Source organism: Rhagoletis zephyria, unplaced genomic scaffold (genome assembly GCF_001687245.7).
Source record: "Rhagoletis zephyria isolate East Lansing unplaced genomic scaffold, Rhagoletis_zephyria_1.1 Rzeph_scaffold_05490, whole genome shotgun sequence".
NCBI classification, from domain to species: Eukaryota; Metazoa; Arthropoda; class Insecta; order Diptera; family Tephritidae; genus Rhagoletis; species Rhagoletis zephyria.
In genome coordinates, this window is record NW_016162573.1 from 13434 (window position 1) to 32691 (window position 19258).

A 19258-nucleotide genomic window follows, 5' to 3' on the forward strand; every position below is an offset into this window, starting at 1 on the left:
CTACCCTAATCAGAGTTAAAAACTCTTTGTTTGACAAGGATTTTGATTGCGCTGCAGTGATCATTAAGAAAACCCATAACAATTCTAACTTCATGCCTACTAAGGTGAAGGAATGTTTCGGTTCTCCTTTTTGATGTTTATAGGATGAAGAACTCAACCATCTGTTTCCTTTCGTACTTGTCCAGTTGCGATTCCTTTTGCACACACATAAAATATTTTCGCCCAACGATCGTTCATAGCAAACCAATAAAGGTCCCAGGACCTACATATGTATCCATGTGCAGTATTTTTTCAGATGACCGGGGAACCCAAATCCGCTTCCTGGACGCGATAAATATTAAAATCGGACGGCAATCCCACACCAAATTTGAGCTAACCTCATGCTCTTTCAGAGCGATTAGCACCGTTGTATTTGAAGATGTGTTTTTGGTCGCCCAATTTTCTACATACTGCCTCAGGCTTAGTTCAATGGCATGCAACTCGGACTGGGAGTTAACTTGCCCTATGGGGTTGTATGACTTACACTCCAGCTCCGACGCCGTGGTCAGTCTTGTAGCCGTCCCGGAGTTTTGGCCGTTCGCTGTCTCAGTTGATACTGTTACTATAACGGACACATGACTCCACGCCACGAACATACAGAGTATAGCGAATTCGGCATTAATTAATTCTACTATACTCGACCCAGGTTGGTCCATCGTTAGCGGAAGAATGCAATAAATCAGAGTATTTAGAATTTAAAATCGGCACTGTATTAGTTAATAAAATTATGTACTTGAAGTACGTAGAAGTAGTTATCGACGATAGGTTAAGCTTGCGACAAAGCACAGATTACGTTACTCAAAAAGTCTAGAAAATTAGTAGTTCCTTGTCGAAAATGCTTCCAAATGTGGGTTCTCGAGGAAGTAATCTGCTCCCATATGCGCTGTGCTCATATTACCGAACGTACATACATATGCATATGGTTTTATTGGTAAAGACTAGGTGCCCTCTGAGTGATCAGTGCCGAAACTACATTTGTTTTGAGCGGCAACTAACTGGCGATTTTTATTTTATATTTTTTAGGCATACAGCATGTATAAACCAAAGTTAAGTTCTAAAAAAAAAGTCTAAACTGGAAAAATCCCGAAAAACTAGTCCTGAAAAAATTAAAAAGAAAAAACTCTAAAAAAGTTCGGAAGCAAAACAATTTCACGTATCAGGCACCTCAATTCGGAGAGCACTTGAAGGCATGGTGTTTGGCTTGGTGAGAAAAAAATCTTTGAAAAACTCTGAGGTCTTTATCTAACCGGACGAATAGCAATGAAAGACTGGAAACACTTTCTGTGATGGCATCTCTTCGAGAAGTTCGAGATAAAATATGTTTAAAAAAGTGAATCACTCTCCACCGAGTTCTTTAATGCCGCGTTTTAAAACGAAATACTACGAGGCAAGAATGTAAACTGCTGTAATTATTTTTGAAAAAAATTAGAGCGTTAAACCATACTAAGCGTTTTACAAAGTGTCGACTCTCGCATCACTACGTCAAGTATTTCATTGAGTAGCGGATTTGTGCACAACAATTTGTCCAGAGTTATTGCTTTGTTGTGTTGCGGTACGTGGTTCGGGTTTTGCTTTTGCATCTAAAATATTTAAATAATTTCCTATACCATATAACTCAATTAAAGTTTCAAGAGAGAATTCTTGACGCCACCAACAACGACGTCACTCTGGACGTCAGTCCGGTTAAGTGCAGAAGGACCTGAACTTGGTACGAATAACTTTCGCAATTTCGCCAAGGATGTGGGCATTTGGCTTAGTTTGAAAGAAGAAGTTATGCACTGAGAATAAGAAAACAATAAAATTCTGTGGAAATAAAAATTTAATACATTTATTCAAAATATTTATTCAACTTAAGCTTAATTATAAACAACTATTTTATATGTATACTTATGTATATATTTAATGCTACTGGAAAGAAATCAAAAATAATGGTACATAGAGTTACAAAAAATAAAATTATGGTACAAGAGTTAAAAAAAATAAAATTTCCATAATGGTGCAAATAAATTTAAATAAAAAAATGAATGCTGAAAGCGCGTTTATAAATAATTGTGAATGATGCTTAAATATTTACTCTATGCAAAGAATGAGTATTTTTCAGAATTAAAAAAATAATTATCCTTAACCACAGAAAGGCAATTTGTTTATTAAAAAATATATTCGAGTTACTTCGCTAAACTTGGAGAAGCCTCAAAAACTTCGAAAATTTACAAATTNAATGAATGCTGAAAGCGCGTTTATAAATAATTGCGAATGATGCTTAAATATTTACTCTATGCAAAGAATGAGTATTTTTCAGAATTAAAAAAATATAATTATCCTTAACCACAGAAAGGCACTTTGTTTATTAAAAAATATATATATATGTATATATACTTCGCTAAACTTGGAGAAGCCTCAAAAACTTCGAAAATTTACAAATTTTTACAGAACAACCAAAATTTGTATTAAAAATATAGCACTCCAACTCTACATGCCCAACGGTATTTAGTTAATCTATTTATTTTTTTTCGTTTATCGCAGTAACTTTTGAGGGAAGAATATTGTTGTCAAGTTTCAAAAAATTATAAAAGGCATTTGAAAATCAGCTAGAAAAAATTAAAAATTAAAAAAATTAACGATATTCTATTCAATTAAAAAGTGCTACGCTTAATTTTTTCTCAAGCATTTTAAAAGTAATAGTTTCCCGATAAGAGTTTGAAACATACACTCACGGCAAAAAGTATTAAGCAGCAATTTTTATTTTTTAACGCATTTTTTTTTTTATTTATGGTTCATACAACCACAAAAAAACAAAAATATAATTTAAAAATTTTGTGCAAAACTCGGGAATAGTCAATGAGTTTTCATGTAAATTTTGAACTTTTTAATCAGATTTTTTTGAGTACCAAGTTTGTAGCCCATTAAATTAAGTGGAAATTCAAGTTTAAAGTGGCTAAAAAAATTGCGTGGATTTTTGAGAACTCAAATTTTTGAGAATAGAAAAATCGTGAAAAAATTGCCAAAAATCAACGGCAAGCGCTACAAAACTGCATACTCAAAATTGTTTGCATATATTGTGAAAAATTCTCTATGCCAATACTTTTCCCCGTGAGTGTGATATTTCAATTAAAGTTTAGAAAAAATATTTTTTCTATAAATGTTTGTTTAACAGATAATTTCCACTGCGATCCCTAGCATTAGGATAATTTTGCACATCCTTTGCACTTATAACTACTTGCAATTTATGCTAATTGTAAACACTTTCTACCTATTCCTAGTACCTATTTATTGTCTAGATTTGCTTATGTATGAAACTAACCACATTTTTCTTCTCGCAATTGACTTTATAGTTAGCGGCTTCCTTGCACAAAAAATTATGAAAAAAACAACAGTAGTTAAATTAAAAAAAAAATCGATAGGTAGTTCTTTCCGTACAATAGTCCCCAGTTCGGAACCGGCAAAGTGCATAGTTCAGTGACGTGTCATTGAGGTTTGAGACCCGGCTTCATTTCTAGCCTCGACTAATGCCGGCTATTGTCGTCGTCATCATCATTTGTAGTAGTGGCCGCCATATTGATATGTTGGCGGTTGCTGCGCGCCATTCGGATAGTACAAGTTGTGATGCGACGAGGAACGCATTGGCGGATGTGGGCGGTAGACATTGACGGCGGCTGGGGAGGAGTTAGCATGCGTCGGCACATAGGCTGCACCATCATCTCGGGTGGTGGTGGCATAGCGGCGTGCACAACGCTCTTCAATATTCGATGGCGGCCAACGTTGGTAGTGGCGTGTGGAGTCCTCTGACGAGCGTCGACGATGGTAACGTTTCACGGAGCTGCCTGCTGTCGTTGTGGGTGGAGCAGCGCTCAACTGCTGATGATAGCTACTATCGTCGCCACTACCAGCGCTATGTGCCGTCGCTGCAGCTATAGAAGGACGATAGTTGCGACGCGCGCGTTCATCTAGCGAGGAGGGAGGCGTGCTGCGTTCGGCAGCAATGCGCGACACTGGTGTATCGACTATATCATCACCGGTGTGCGTGGGTTGGCGCCGTTGCATGTGCATGAAGTCAGCAGCGAAATTATCGTAGGCGCGCATGCCCAGGGCGCTACGTTTGCGCTGTTCCTGTTCTACGTCGAGACGTGCGCGCCACTCCTGCGCAGTCACCTGTTGGCCGTAGAGGTCAGTGTGTGGCTGGAATTGTGACTGTGAGTTGGTGTAAAGGTTGTGGTAAGAGGAACGACGCCAGCCCTCTTCGTAGCGACGGCGTGTGTGCTCATCTTCGAGCGCTTGGCGGCGTTGTGAACGGCTTGAGCTGCTTTCAGAAGAATCTTCGCCCGAAGTGCCGATACCCAAATCCTTTTCATCGCCGTAGGCTTTGTAAGGTGTGCCGAGAAAACCCTTAGCAGGGCCGTAGGGACCTGGCAGCCCCAGCGGGGTATGCTGTTGCAGATAGTAGGAGTTTAGCTTGTCCATGCTGGACAACTTCATCGGACTCTCAACATCTGCTACCTCATCGCTGTCGTTGCCCAAGTCTGTGCCCGACCATGTTTGCCACGAACCGGGTCCAAAGAGCGACAATAGCACAGGCAACAAGAAAAGCCCATGCATGGCGCCAAAGAATATCACAAGGAATACCATCTTAAAGAACACCAAGAAAATGTAGCTCTGCGCGAGCAAAAGCGCAATTATGCCTAGAATTGTTGAAGTCGAACCCTGCACGATCGGTAAACCGAGTGAGTGTAGTGCCTCGCGTACACGCGCTTTCGGACTGCGCTTCTTCGACGACATGTAAGTGTAGCAAATATGCGCTGTAAAGTCCACCGAGAAGCCAATGCACATAATCAGATTTATCATGGATATCGAGTCGAGATTTACATCCCACAAAGCCATGTAGCCAGCGACGCCCAACTCAATGGAAATAATCGAAAAGGCGACCCACAACGAGCAGAGTATATTGGGGATGAATATGAAGGAAATGATCATCATAATAATCGCGCCAACGATCATTGACTGCACGGATGTCGGGCGCACAAGTTCGAACTGATCGAAGAACACAAAGTACGGATGAAATATCGAAGCATTCAAGGGTGAGTCCTTACAAATCTTGCGCAGATCGCGTACCATTTCCTTCTCGTGGTTAGTGTCGGTGATGTTGACTGCTTGTATGAGAAAGCGGGAGGCAATAATGCGCGTGTCATCTTCGTTGAACTTAACATCGAGTGAGAAGGGATTGCCAGGGAAGAGCCAATGCTCTTTTACTGCATCTATAAACGATTGTTCATCATCGATGGTTAGGTTGAGATAGTCGTTATTGCGGTCAACGAATGAACGGAACGAACGTATCCACGATTCTGTGTAAAGTGACGAGGTTACATACGAGGTGTTCTCGAGTGTGCGCGTCAGCTCCTCAATCTGATCCTGCACAATGGGATCGGAATAGTTTAGATCGCCAGTGATGATAACCTGTGCGTCAGAAAAAATTGTGGCAGAGAGTTAAGAAAAGTTTCGAAAAGAACTGAAACAAGCGTGACTTACCTGCATGCGATATGGAAATTCGCGATAATACTCATCTTCACGATCGAAGAACTCTACAGAGTACGAATCAGCCTTTGACAGCTTACGACGTTCCAATCCCTCCTTGATCTGTGTGAGGCCGTAGCAAGCGCCGGCTAAATATGTCGCGAAAATAAGTATGATGAAAACTTTGCACCATTTATTATTGATAACAGCGGCCAAGTGATCCTTGAAGAAGGCCATGAGCATGTGATCTTTATTATCAACGGGATTATCGGGATCGTCACGATTGATGCCACCAGCCATGATGGCTTTGTATAAGAAATTGCGTTTCTCTGTGTGGGATAGAAATAAATTGATAAGAAATAAGAAACAAAAAAATATTGAAAAGGAGAAGAGGCGGCTCAGCTTAGAACAACTTAAAATAAAGCATAAAATTAAAAGGAACAAAAAGAACTTAGGTAAGCAGGCAAGAAGTTGCCAAGCTTNGAAAAAATATTGAAAAGGAGAAGAGGCGGCTCAGCTTAGAACAACTTAAAATAAAGCATAAAAATAAAAGGAACAAAAAGAACTTAGGTAAGCAGGCAAGAAGTTGCCAAGCTTTGGTTCGATAAAAAATGCTGCAATTTTCTTAAACGTATGTGATTGAGTGCGCAATTATTTCTATTTCTATTTCTTCTTCTTTTGCTTTTATATTTTTTATTTCTTTCTTTTGCTGCCTTTACTAACATTGACCTAGAAAATAATTGTGTACTGCTTTGAGTTCACTGAATTCACTAACCCATTCTACTCTTTAATGCAACACAACAATTGGCCGCAATTCGTCGATCACTGCTGCTCTAATAACATTATTATTTACTTATTCTTGTTGTTGTTATTGCTATCATTGCACAGGTGCATTGCACATTGCATGCTCTCCCACTTTTGCTCCCCATACGTGCAAGAGTTACGCCAGTTATGTTGGCCACTAAACATCCATCGCTCGCAAAATGGTTGTCTGATCAAGACAGGCTTATTATCAGACATCTAAGGCATGCAAGATCACGAAGCTCACTAGGCTTTGGTGTATTTATTTTGCTATGTATTTACGAGTATTGAGCAAGTTTATTATGTTGAGGTTAATTGAGATTTCGAGATGGAGTTGTAGTTCTGTTGCAGTAGCACGTATGAAAGTATTAGGAAATGGGTTGTCTGATAGGCGTCCACAATTAAGTACATACATTACACGTACACACGTCCGTTTGTAAGCAAGTGAAAATATTCAGGTAATATAAACTGAGCGGAAAATTAATTCTAACAAAAAGTGAAATGCGAACTAATGGGAAATTGGAGATTAATTTAGGCCAGAGCAAAGAAAATGAGTGGATTTCCTTAGGTGTATATCTAGTGTTTGGCGCAAGCAGTTGCATACAAGCCTCGCAATTGAGTATTGAGAGGGGACCTGGTCTTTTCAATTCTGATATTTTTAATAATTTCTTAGGTTAAGTTAGGTATTTTTTTGTAGAGCTATTTATTATTATTATGGGACATATGCACCACGACCTCGGAAGTGAGCTATGATGCGTAACTTTCCGCCCATTATGAAAAGGCTTTTAATGTAGCCTAGTACTTTCAAGGACGTTTTGTGCCAAATTTCAAATGGATTAAGTCTAGAACCACCCAAGTGAACTAATCTGCGCCTAGAAAAAGCGTCACAATCACAGAGAATGTGCTCGGGCGGTTCTTCGTCCAGCTCACAAAAGCGACAGATGTTTGTTTCTGAAAGATGCATTTTACTGAGGTTATGGCGAAGGGCACAATGTCCCATGTAGTTGAGTAGTTTCTTTAAAGCGTCTTTTAAAGGGCAGATAAACCGTTTGGCTTGTCTTTGCCCTGTACATTCCATCCAGTGTCGGATGAACATTTTGTCGACCCGGTTTTGGCGGTTTTTCAGAAAATTTTCTCCTATTTTCGTTCAGTATGCATTCCTTCTACACTTCACAAATGCCTTTTCATGGTTAAAAAAAAAAAAACAGAAATCAAAGAAGCGCCTGACGTCATTCGAACCCGACACCTTCAGAAAGCTAACAAATACTGGCACGATCCTCTGTATGCTCAGTCTCTGCTGACTACGTATACACGCTTTCAAATGTTCAGCTTGAGCGAATAAAATACAATTATTCTATTCAACAATTTTTATTGAGCTTGAGGCCGTTTTTAATGAAAAACTTATTGTGGAAAAGCAACAATAATTTGAAAAAATGGTGGAAGTGAACAAAAACAAATACAATTATTGTTTCAAATACCATCATCACTTTCGAACGTTTTCCGGATACGAAAATAAATGAAAATTGTAGTCGTTTTCTGTTCATTTCCGGATACGAAAATTGCACTTTTTTGGAAACGTAAATGAACGAAAATTGTAGTCGCTTTCCGTTCACTTCCGGATACGGAGAATTGTACGAAATCGCACTGTCGACAAAACTTACATTTTTCTGCTGGGTGGGAAGTCATTGTTTTTTTTTATCGCCGTTTGAATTGGCGTGGCAAATAGCCCTGACTGCTGGCTATTTTGCAATGAACAGTATTGTCAAGTAAAAGTCAGGGGCAAAAAAGAAATAGATAAATTTAATTTTCATTAAGGACCTAAAAAGCAAACACATTTTAGCTCTTTCCTCCAGTTCCGCTCCAGCCAAAATCCTTTGCTCCTTGCTTCTTTGCTCCGCTCCGCTCCAAAGAGCGAAGGTGGTCCCACACTAATTTGGTTTATATCCAATCATTGGATCATGAAGAAATTAATGGTGATCTTAAATTTTATATGGTAATTGCAGTCGATTTTGTTTTTTGGTGAAAAATTACTTGTTTTATATAATTTCTGCATGCGTGAATACCCAAAAAATCGGACGGTTCAACAGTGGCTAATAGCACTCAATCAAATGCCAATCAAGCGCTACCCCAGTAGTAGGTTTGTGTTGTAATTAGCAGCTGAGAAGCATACAATAAAGACAGAGAGCGATTGCAAGACGTATGCTTAAAAAAAATCACGCCGGAAGAAGACAAAACACAAATAAATGTAAAGACTAAAAAAACAGGTCCAAACACGAAATTGCAAAGTAACTCGAAGGCAAAGTCCAATAAACAAAAGATTGAAGCAACAAACCGTCGGCTTACATGGAGGCTAACAAAGCAAAATGAAAAAAAATAGTTTGAACGCACTATGTAGAAGGCAAAGCAAATTAAAAAAACTAATAAATACTTAAATAAACAAAAAAATAAAATAAATAAAACTAAAAGTGATGTCTACAAACGAAATGCTAGTCGTCGCAGCGGCAATTTAATGAACCATGGATATGGCGAAAATGTGTCTTGACAATTTAACAGTCGCTGCCGCAGTGATAATAAACGGCAATACATGTTTATGGTTGTTGTAGCATGCAGCAAAAAAATTTGACAAAAAATTTGAAAACTTTATACGAATATTACTGCTTCACAGTAAACACAATAAAAATATGTATAGCATTAAGCCTACATGTAATTTTAGCGGATTGTGAAAGTTTTGAGCAGCCGCAGTCGGATTGTGGGTCGCATGCAGTAGGTGGCATAGTAGCAAAATAACAATAACACAAATACCACCATTCGGAATAGCAACTACAACCACATACTACAAGAGCTAATTCGTTTTTTTTCTTCGTACATGCAAGGTTATTACTGCATATTCACAATTCCCAGTTAAACTTACCTTTTATAGCCACCGACATTGCCTGCACTTTACAACCGAAAATCGCGTGCAAGTTGTGTCGTTCCCTATAGCCAGATATTGCCATGCAGGCGGCGAAGAAAGTGATGTGCCAAACGAAAGTGAAAACTACGGCAAATACCGAATAGGTGCAGAAAATCTGCACCGAACGGAAAGGGCTAATGATGCCAATCCAAAATGAGAACAGATCGGTGAGTGAGGTAATGGTGATCGAGACGGCTGCTTCGGACATCATATGACCCATGCGCTCGGCAACGGGCATTTTGGCGGGTGTACGACGCCAACCGGCCAACATGACGAAAGTGTCGTCAATGCCAATGCCTTGTAGTGGGTGAGAAAAGAAGTAAGACAAAATTTAATTTTGTATGTACATTATAGTGCATAACTTTCCTTAAAAAATTGGTACCGTTTTTCGATCGCAATTAAAAAATTTATTATATTTTAAGACCTCCGCCGAAATATTTTGGAAAAATATTAAGATTATAACGTAAATCACTAATTACACTAATTTGAAATTAAGTTTTTATAAAAATTTTTCTACAAAAACACCTCAGATCATATGTAGGATAACTGAAGCTTGAAAGGTCTGCATCCCATTTTTTTTTAATTTTTGGATGTATTTTCAAAAGGGTCCCTCTCACCTATATAATAATATTTTTTTTTCCTAATATTTGCCAGAAGTCTTTAAATATAATAAATTTTATGATTCCGGTGGAAAAACCGCTACTTGTTTTTTGGTGATGCACCTTAATGTACATATGAATGTATGAATAGTTATGTGTGTGACACATTAGTATTGTTTTGTTTTTGTTTTTGCTTCTCACCAATCATCAAGAAGGGCGCTGCCAAATTGATACCAATAAATTCAATGCCACAATACATGGCCAGTCCGAAGGCCGCGCAAGTGGCCATGATTGCCGAGACGTTACCCATTAGACCGAGCCATGGTTTCGAGCGTACGGCATCGCCCATCATGCAAGTGATGACGCTGTAAATTAAGTGAAACGTAAATAAAGAAACAATAAATACTTATCTATTTAGTAAGTAACTAAGAATATGGAAACTGATACGCGGGAGGTGATGAGTAGCTTGCTAACTATCTAAAAATAATTACTGGCATCCAAAGTTTGTGTACTTGAGTAAACAAAACTGCTCTCATAAAAACTAACTGTTCTCACTTTGTGACTTTCTGAGTTATTTTGCACTAATATTTTACTATAAAATACAAGTAGGACATACATAACAGACCTTTAAAAAATTAATCCAAAAAAACTGTTCTCATTTAAATTTTTTTCCCGATAAAAAAAGCATACCTATAAAAAGTTTCAGGGAATTGTCTACCAAACGAAACTTAAAACGAAGTGAAAATAAACTAGAAAATCCAAGCACCAAAAAGTGTTCTCACTTTTAAAAATGCCTTGAAATGCAATTTTAACTACATACAAACACAATTTTTAACCATTTCCAATGTCCGGCTACTTTTAAAGAGACGAAGCTACAATGATTCATTAGTTAACGTACAAATAAACTGTTCTTAGCCCCAATTATAGAAAAAATACCCTACTTACATCACCATGTATGTGTTTATAAGGATTTTCATCTGCTTAAAAGCTGTTGATTATAAATATAAAATTATGTGAGTGTATTTTTGTTTAACAAGAAATTGATATTAAATAAGCTGAGCCTCATAAAAAAAAACTACTTGGAAATGAACTGGCTCAGTCAATGATTTTGATAAACCCATATAAAAATGGGGTATTTATATATTAAATCCCTATACCAATATGAAAAAAGCTGACAACGGTTCATTTTAAAATAAACATTAAATCAACTGTTCCCAGGCTCAGCAAAGCGGCTCAACTTCATGTCTTCCAAAAAACGATCCAATGCCCAATTGTTTTTAAATTCATAAAAAATTTCGACATAAACTGTTCTCGGGTTGAAAAAGCCCTACTTAACTGTTGTTTTGTAAAAAAATATAGATTATGATCACAACTACAGGTTTATGCTTTAAGTGATGTGATAAATAGTCTACCTACACTTAGCAGCTAAAAAATATTCAATAACTTGTTCTTATATAGTATTCAAATTTATTTTAAAATAAAAAAAGTAATTATTCTCACCAAAAAATACTCTAGATAGCGGAATGCCAATAAAACGAGTGGTGGTAACATTTTGAAGGCTCAAAACTAATCTAGCATACGAACTGTTACCAGTTGAAAATTATTGCTTAATGAACTTTATTTGTGCGCAGAAAGTTAAACGAATTTTTAAAAATATAAGAAAGGCAAAAACCTAAAAAAATTGTTTCATACGAGTTTTGCATCTGCCCAGAAGCTTTGACAGTTGCCGTAAACGCATATTTTTGATCATTAAAACTTTTATTCTGGCCAAGGATAATTTAAAATTAACAGTTTCTCCGGTCTCATGAATTTGGGGACTGGGAACAGTTTTGCAAATCACTACAGCTATTTAAAAACATACAGTTAAAGGACGCACATGCCCATACTAGATTATACCAAGTGATCGCATAAAATTTTAGGTTGGGAACAGTTTTACACGTAACTGCATCCATTAAGGAAANCCAAGTGATCGCATCAAATTTTAGGTTGGGAACAGTTTTACACGTAACTGCATCCATTAAGGAAATTCAATTCGCTAACATATACACTCACATTTTTTTAATAAAATTTAAACTTAGGTTGGGAACAGTTTATAATTAAATGCTTAGAGAGAATAACAACAGTTTTTGGAAAAATGTCGCACCATTTAATGTGTTTAATATTGTCTTATCCAATTCATACACAAGCTGGAGAAAATGTTTAATCAACGGATGCCGTCTACTATCTTAAAAATATAACATGCATATTTTTTTTATCGAATATTACGATTTTATTGAAAACAATTTTGTAATTTTTTTTGGATTTGATTTCATTTCTTTTTACTTACCTAAAAAGCGCCATTAGCGCAAATGTTGAACCAAAATATGGCACAACGGTACGTGTATTCTTCTCTAACTCATGATCCAAAGTACGTGAGGCGAAATATGCCACGGAAATGTGTTTAAAGAGGCCGGAATTTTCAGCTTTTCCCACAACTTTCAAGAAAGTCTCCTCCCATTCGGCACCTCTGCAAAAGTTATGCAAAGAAAAGTTATTAATAATAATTTGCATACACTTTAGGTACTTGAACTTACTTTGCATCTTGCCGCTTAGTGTCTGCAGTCACAAAATAAACTAATTGTATAGCCGGTACACTCAAAATTATATTATCCTCTGTCAACTTTGTGCCGCCAAAGAAGACCGGGAAGGCATGTGCATCCCAAGTGACCGGATTAAACATGATGGGAAAAGTGAGATTCAGTTCGCCGGATTCGATCTAAAAGGAATTTATAAAGGATAAATGAGCGATGACAAATAAGATCTTTGTATTTAATAAAATTTTACTTTTTCAGAATAAAAGTTAAATTTTTACTTAATTTTTTGCTACTCACATCATCCATTATAAAATCTAAATTCAATATATCATTCTGAAAGCATTCATTCTCCCAGCGCGCACAGGCATCTTTGTACGTGAATAATTCACCCTCATACTCGACGGTCGCATTCTGTATGAGGTCATCCAGATGTCGCAATTCTTGGAAGATCTCACGACGCAGCATATTTTCATCGCCATCTTTGGGTATGACAATGACACGTCCGAAGCGACCTGAAAGAGTGCGGGAAAACAGGAGAAGAATGTCAATAAGAAAGTCGGTACGAAGGTAATTGTTATAAGTGTTAAGTTTCGTAATTCAATACAACATCGAAATTTTGGTTAGCTTTAGGTATCAGTAATACGAAAACATTTAGAATCTGTAACTGTACATGGAAAAGTGCTATTAAGAAAGGTGTTTCAATGGGAACAGTTAATAAAAATCTGTTCTCACTTCTCAGTTTCCTTTAAAGGATGAAAACTAGCACTTCCAATATTTACGAGGTCAGTCCTTGGTTGGGTACAGTTTTTGAGAACTATTCCCACCTACAAAAATATTGGAAATAAAAATATATATATATTTTAGAACATAAATTATATTTTATAGCCATTTTACTGTTGCATCTTCCTACTTAATACCTAATATTGGATGAGAAAAATATAAAAAACCCTACTTTTACTGGTAAATTGATAGAAATTAAAGTAAAATATTAATATGTATAAATTATTTATTTATTTATTTAGTATTAAATGATTTAAATTTTAAAAAGTATAATTTCTTGTACTGCTCCAACATGTTTGTAATTCGTCTCAAACGTACGTATTTAACAAGACTGAATTATTGCTCTTATTATATAAGCTTATAGTTCAGCATTTAATTTTATTTTAAAAATCATTTGGTCATCCTGATTTGGCTTTCTAATCTGTTCATTTAAAGGTCACATTTCTACACCTTCAACTCAAAACAAATTTGGCTCACAACGCCATCATTTATTATTGGTATTAAGTATTATTATCATTTTGAAAAAAAAAATATGAAAAAAATTAAACAATTGTGCGCTTCAAATAATAACGACAAATAAATTTAAATTGAAAACAATTCTATGCTGCGTTGACTGACCAAATTGAACTCTACACAACAGCACGAACGCCAACAGGGACGTGACAATAATTTCAAATTTCAGTCATTCACTCGCACTCTACAGTATTTGCTTACGAATATTTGCTGCACTGGGAACAGCGAAGCTATTACATTAGTTTTTTGTTTTTTTTTTATTAAAACGGATAAAAGCGGGAGCTTCATACAGAAAATGAATAGGAGTGCTTTGCATCAAAGTGCGTTGATAGAATTGTTCAACCATATTTTGCTGTTAGCACATTTTGTCTTAAATTAGTTTGATAAATTTGCACGATAGCTCTTAGTTTTGTTTTATTAAAGAAAATAATTGTTCCTGTAGTTCGCTTATTGGCACTTCTCACAAAGTGCAAAGACTATCACGAGGCATTCAAATAGTTTTTAAAACAATTAGTGACGCCACTAAGATTTCTTTCGCCATTTCGACCGGTCTGTGGCCTACATGTCTAATGACTTTTTGTATTTTTAAATAAAAAAATCTAAATACAATTTAGTTTTGCTCATATTGATGTTGGCATATGTCCAATGAGTCAGTCGTTGCCAAAACTCTAAGTGTCAATGTAATTTGTTGTTTTGTTTTGTCAACATATTTGGTAGGTGCAAGTACGTATATACTATATATATTTGGTAGGTGCAAGTACGTATATACTATATATATATAAAATATATATTTACGGGAAGTTTGCGGTAATATTATTAACAAAATTTTGGCGCTTACATTTTTGAAAAGTATTTGGCAGAGCTTGTTCTCCAATGTGTGGTGTGCGTCCTGATGTTATCATACAAATGTAGAGACGCCTCTTCGTACACCCCTGAGTCTAGGGTATCTTTGCAAGGCAATTTCGAAAAGATTTTTTTTTGCCGAACAAAGGATCGCATTTTTAATTATTCGTCATATTTTCAGCATTTATGTACAGTCGAATCTTACAGTCTGATATATCGGTGTGTTTGTCTTGAGAACACAAACAGTTTGTTCCGAATTTCATTGACCTCACGTATTCCGTTCCGATACTTTCTCACTAGATCTAAATTCCTACAACCCTAAGATACCACGCTAATGTCAATAAATCATAGCTCGCCAAAATTATTAAACTTTTGCTAAGGAAGTACTTTGATTATCCTAGAAGAACTATTTAAAAAATAGTGATTGTCGATTGTAGGTGTCACCGAAAAATGTAAAAAAGCGACCCCTATGTTCGGTTAAAAAAAAAATTTCTTCGAAATTGCCTTGCAAAAATACCTTAGACTCAGGTGGCAGCCGCAAATCTCTTAAGGAGATGGCTGAGTCATTTCGCCCAAAGATGATCTGGGTTTCAAGACACTGTGACATTGAAGGCAGCTACAAGGCCATTGAGCTGGCGCGACTTGGCACCAAACTCCCTATTGAGGATATAAACGAGAAATGCAGGCAACTTATTTCTCACTAAAGTAGCGAACGACAGATGGCATGACGAAATTACCTGCAAAACTGGCAGGAAATATGGCGGGCGCCCAGCGCTAAATGCATTGGCCAACTACATAGCTTAAATAAGCAGAATATCAGTTTGTTAGTATTTGTTCCCTGTTGGAAATGGAACAAATTTAAAAGCGATTTAAAAAGTACTTATTTACGAATTACAAGTGGCTGGATTTAAGCAAATAACTTTATTAACATGGCCTTGTCCTAGGAGACATTCAAGTACCCGACTCTGCATTTTATTTCAACTAATTTAAAATGAATTTGGTTTAAAGAACTTCTAAGTCGGTATTTTTCGTTTGAATATACTTTCATTCTGCACTTCACAGACGCTTTTTCATAGATCCATCACACAAATTGTTTATTGGGGTAGAAAGAGTATCAAAATTCGAAACATTTACTCATGATTAGTTGATTAAAAAAATCACTTGTCTGGGTTATAACAGGGCACTGCCTAGTTGGCAGACATGTCTATCGACTAGGCGTATGATTACATGACTTCTGTAGCAGTTGTCCATATGAAGAAGAGGAGGAAACGATTCCGTTGTGACCTGTTCTATCTAGACGAAAACTCTTCACTCTACGTAAACAATTCTTCGATAACGGCACGGAGCATAAGTGTGTCTTACAGACGACCGCGACAACCTAACCTAACCTAACCAGGGGTGTACAGGGAACTTGCTTTTAAGGTGGTTGATTGACAGCCAATTTACAATAATGCCAACATCAATCTTTTCACGATAGTATCAAAGACAAAGTCACAATTGATATATATAAAATCCTGAAGGACTGTCAAAAGTATCGAGCAAAAATGCATCGATTTATCTAGGAACATTTCTGCGTCAAAAAGAAAATTTTGGCAGTTAAGGGTTGGTAAATCTTCCAAATATATCCACATACTTTCAAGGGAAGAAGTTAAGATTTTTTTGGGGTCCTCAAGGATCATTTTCTTATTACGTGCGACCAAGCTACAACCAACGCGACCAATTACAACGAATGCAGTTTGTGCGGTGAATAAAACATTAAAACAATATCCTAGAGCAGGGATCTCTTGTAGATTTGAAATGCCCCACCAGTAGTTACAAAGGACTTCTAAATTGTTTTTTGTTTGTTTTGGAATCGGAATTTTGTACATTATGCTGGATTTCCACTAGGCATTAAATGACCAAAATGACAAATGACAAAGTCGGGCATTAAAAAAAATCGTGTCATTACATTAAAAAAATAATCATTAAGTTCATTTCCACATGGCATTTTTATAAATGGCATATATTTTTTGTCACTTAAATGCCTAGTGGAAATTCGGCATTAGTTACTTAAATGGTAGATTAACAGAGTTAATTTGATAAATTTGATAAAAAAGAACAAATGCAAATTAAAATTTCACGCAGACAGACCGAAAATTGTACATTTAGGCAGCAGCTATTGAGTAATTTTTCTTATCTTATCGCAAGTCTGCGGCAATCACCACACCAACGACAAAAATATGTAAATTTTTAGTTTAAATGCACATTTATTTTATGTATTTACGGGGAGCTAATGCACATTTGTGTAGAGATAAATGACGAATTAATGTGGTCCAAAACAAATAAAATCGGAATTTTAATGCTGTCACCCTCTAGGATTTTTCTATATCAAAAAAATATACCCCTATTTTTTATTTTAGAACAAAAAAATATTTATAGGTCGCTCAAAGCGCTCAAAGTTTTCCATGTATGTATTTTATATGGGGGAAAAAAAACTTTTGTAGAAATGGGATAGAACTTTTGAAAATCACTATTTATTCGATCAGAAAACTCTGGTTCTCTTCAGCAGGCTTCCAGTAACAATACCCAATGTTTATTTAACCATTGTTTAATAAAAAAGATATTTTTTTTTATCACGCCATTGCATTTTCTGGCATCTACTGGGGGGTTTGGCGGACCTATAAAATAGTTACTATGAAAAATATTGATTTTCAAGAATTCTATACCATTTCTACGAAACAAGTTGTTTTTCCCATATCAAATACGTGGAAAATTATTTTTTGATTTCAAAATAAAAAAATAAGCGTATATTTTTTCGGTATAGAACAATCCTAGGGAGTGAGAGCATAAAAATTNCTTAAATGCCTAGTGGAAATTCGGCATTAGTTACTTAAATGGTAGATTGACATGCTATATGTATATTATACCACGTAAAAAAAAATTAAGATCCCGAAATGCGACCGGAATCCAACTCAGACTTTAGTACTTATTTGGTATAGTAATGATCTTCTAAGAATTCCCCTCTCCGCGGTATATCTAGGAGGCCGCGCATCGGCCGTGTATTTTCCCATTGGAATAACACGTAAAAACCTTTTCTACGATTAATCAAATCATCCGAAACTGTAAGAATACATTGATTATACGGCATTTAAGTGTTACACAGGCTTAGATTCTTTAAGAGAAGATATTTTAAAGACGCTGTTCCCATCAGAAAGGTTGGTTTTTAAAAAATTGTACTAAATAAAAAATTTTTACCAACAATCAGTTCTCAGTTTTCTTACTTTAATCGGTAACCTTAAACATTGATCTACGGCAAAATCGTACAAGTGTCTTAATACCGCGCCTGAAGACCGCATTTGGTATGAAAAATATATATTGTATAGAGTGCAATGACTTCCCACGCTTAAGCATAANTATTATATAGTATGTATATAAGGGTGACATGCTATATGTATATTATACCACGTAAAAAAAAATTAAGATCCCGAAATGCGACCGGAATCCAACTCAGACTTATTTGGTATAGTAATGATCTTCTAAGAATTCCCCTCTCCGCGGTATATCTAGGAGGCCGCGCATCGGGCGTGTATTTTCCCATTGGAATAACACGTAAAAACCTTTTCTACGATTAATCAAATCGTCCGAAACTGTAAGAATACATTGATTATACGGCATCTAAGTGTTACACAGGCTTAGATTTCTTAAGAGAAGATATTTTAAAGACGCTGTTCCCATCAGAAAGGTTGGTTTTTCAAAAATTGTACTAAATAAAAAATTTTTACCAACAATCAGTTCTCAGTTATCTTACTTTAATCGGTAACCTTAAACATTGATCTACGCCAAAATCGTACAAGTGTCTTCATACCGCGCTTGAAGACCGCATTTGGTATGAAAAATATATATTGTATAGAGTGCAATGACTTCCCACGCTTAAGCATAAAAGTTCATTCAATGCAAAAATATGACTAATTCCTTTAAAGAGTATTTGGTTGCAAAAGAAATGCCATTTTACAGCGTAATATATGAATGCATTGTATATTTTGCAAACGTGCTATCAAGAACAAGTCTACTCGCATTCATTTAGCACCAATGAAAGTGGGAAAATGGCACGACAACACCAATGTGCAGCCAATCTTGCAATTCAAAAGAAATAATAAATACGCCAAGAACCGCGCGAAAATCGCGAGAATAATCTATGCATTACGGAAAAAAGATAAATTTCACTTAAGAACGAAATGCAGTGGGATTGAGTGTATGCATGTGTATAGTACACCCAATTGTTGTATTAAATAATACGAAATTGTGGAAAAAAAGTGTGTGGCCATATGAAGATAGTGCAACTGCACAGAGTATGCGAGATTGCATGGCTGGTTGAACAGCCCAAGTGAGTAATGAAGGATGGATGAGCACATTGAAAGTGCGAATGAATTTAATTTATGCCATAAATTTTATAAGAATTGAAGAAAGAGGAAAAATTAGAACTACAACTTTTCCCAAATTTGTTTCATATTTCGATTTGAAGACAATAGAGGAACCTATGAATTTTTAGTACACCCAAATCAATGGGCGGTCTCTGAGTTTAAAATATTTTTTAATAAGCATCTCAAAGCACTTTAGCAACTAAAGTGACATGTTCGCAATTGCATGTCGTGCGAAAGCTGCAAGTTTTTTTT

At 36.2% G+C, this 19258-nt stretch overlaps 1 protein-coding gene across 1 annotated transcript in view; it reads right to left on the reverse strand.

Annotated features, from left to right (window-relative positions):
- Positions 1 to 2513: 2513 nt before the first annotated feature.
- Positions 2514 to 19258, reverse strand: part of Ptr (patched domain-containing protein) — a 20333-nt gene continuing 3588 nt past the window's right edge. The window contains exons 3-9 of the mRNA XM_017627798.1: positions 12768 to 12982; positions 12471 to 12652; positions 12224 to 12403; positions 10099 to 10262; positions 9257 to 9595; positions 5560 to 5873; positions 2514 to 5487 (exon numbers count right to left, since the gene is read on the reverse strand). Coding sequence (XP_017483287.1) covers positions 3571 to 5487; positions 5560 to 5873; positions 9257 to 9595; positions 10099 to 10262; positions 12224 to 12403; positions 12471 to 12652; positions 12768 to 12982 — 3311 coding nt within the window. The 3' untranslated portion in view covers positions 2514 to 3570. The remainder of the gene's footprint in view (positions 5488 to 5559; positions 5874 to 9256; positions 9596 to 10098; positions 10263 to 12223; positions 12404 to 12470; positions 12653 to 12767; positions 12983 to 19258) is intronic.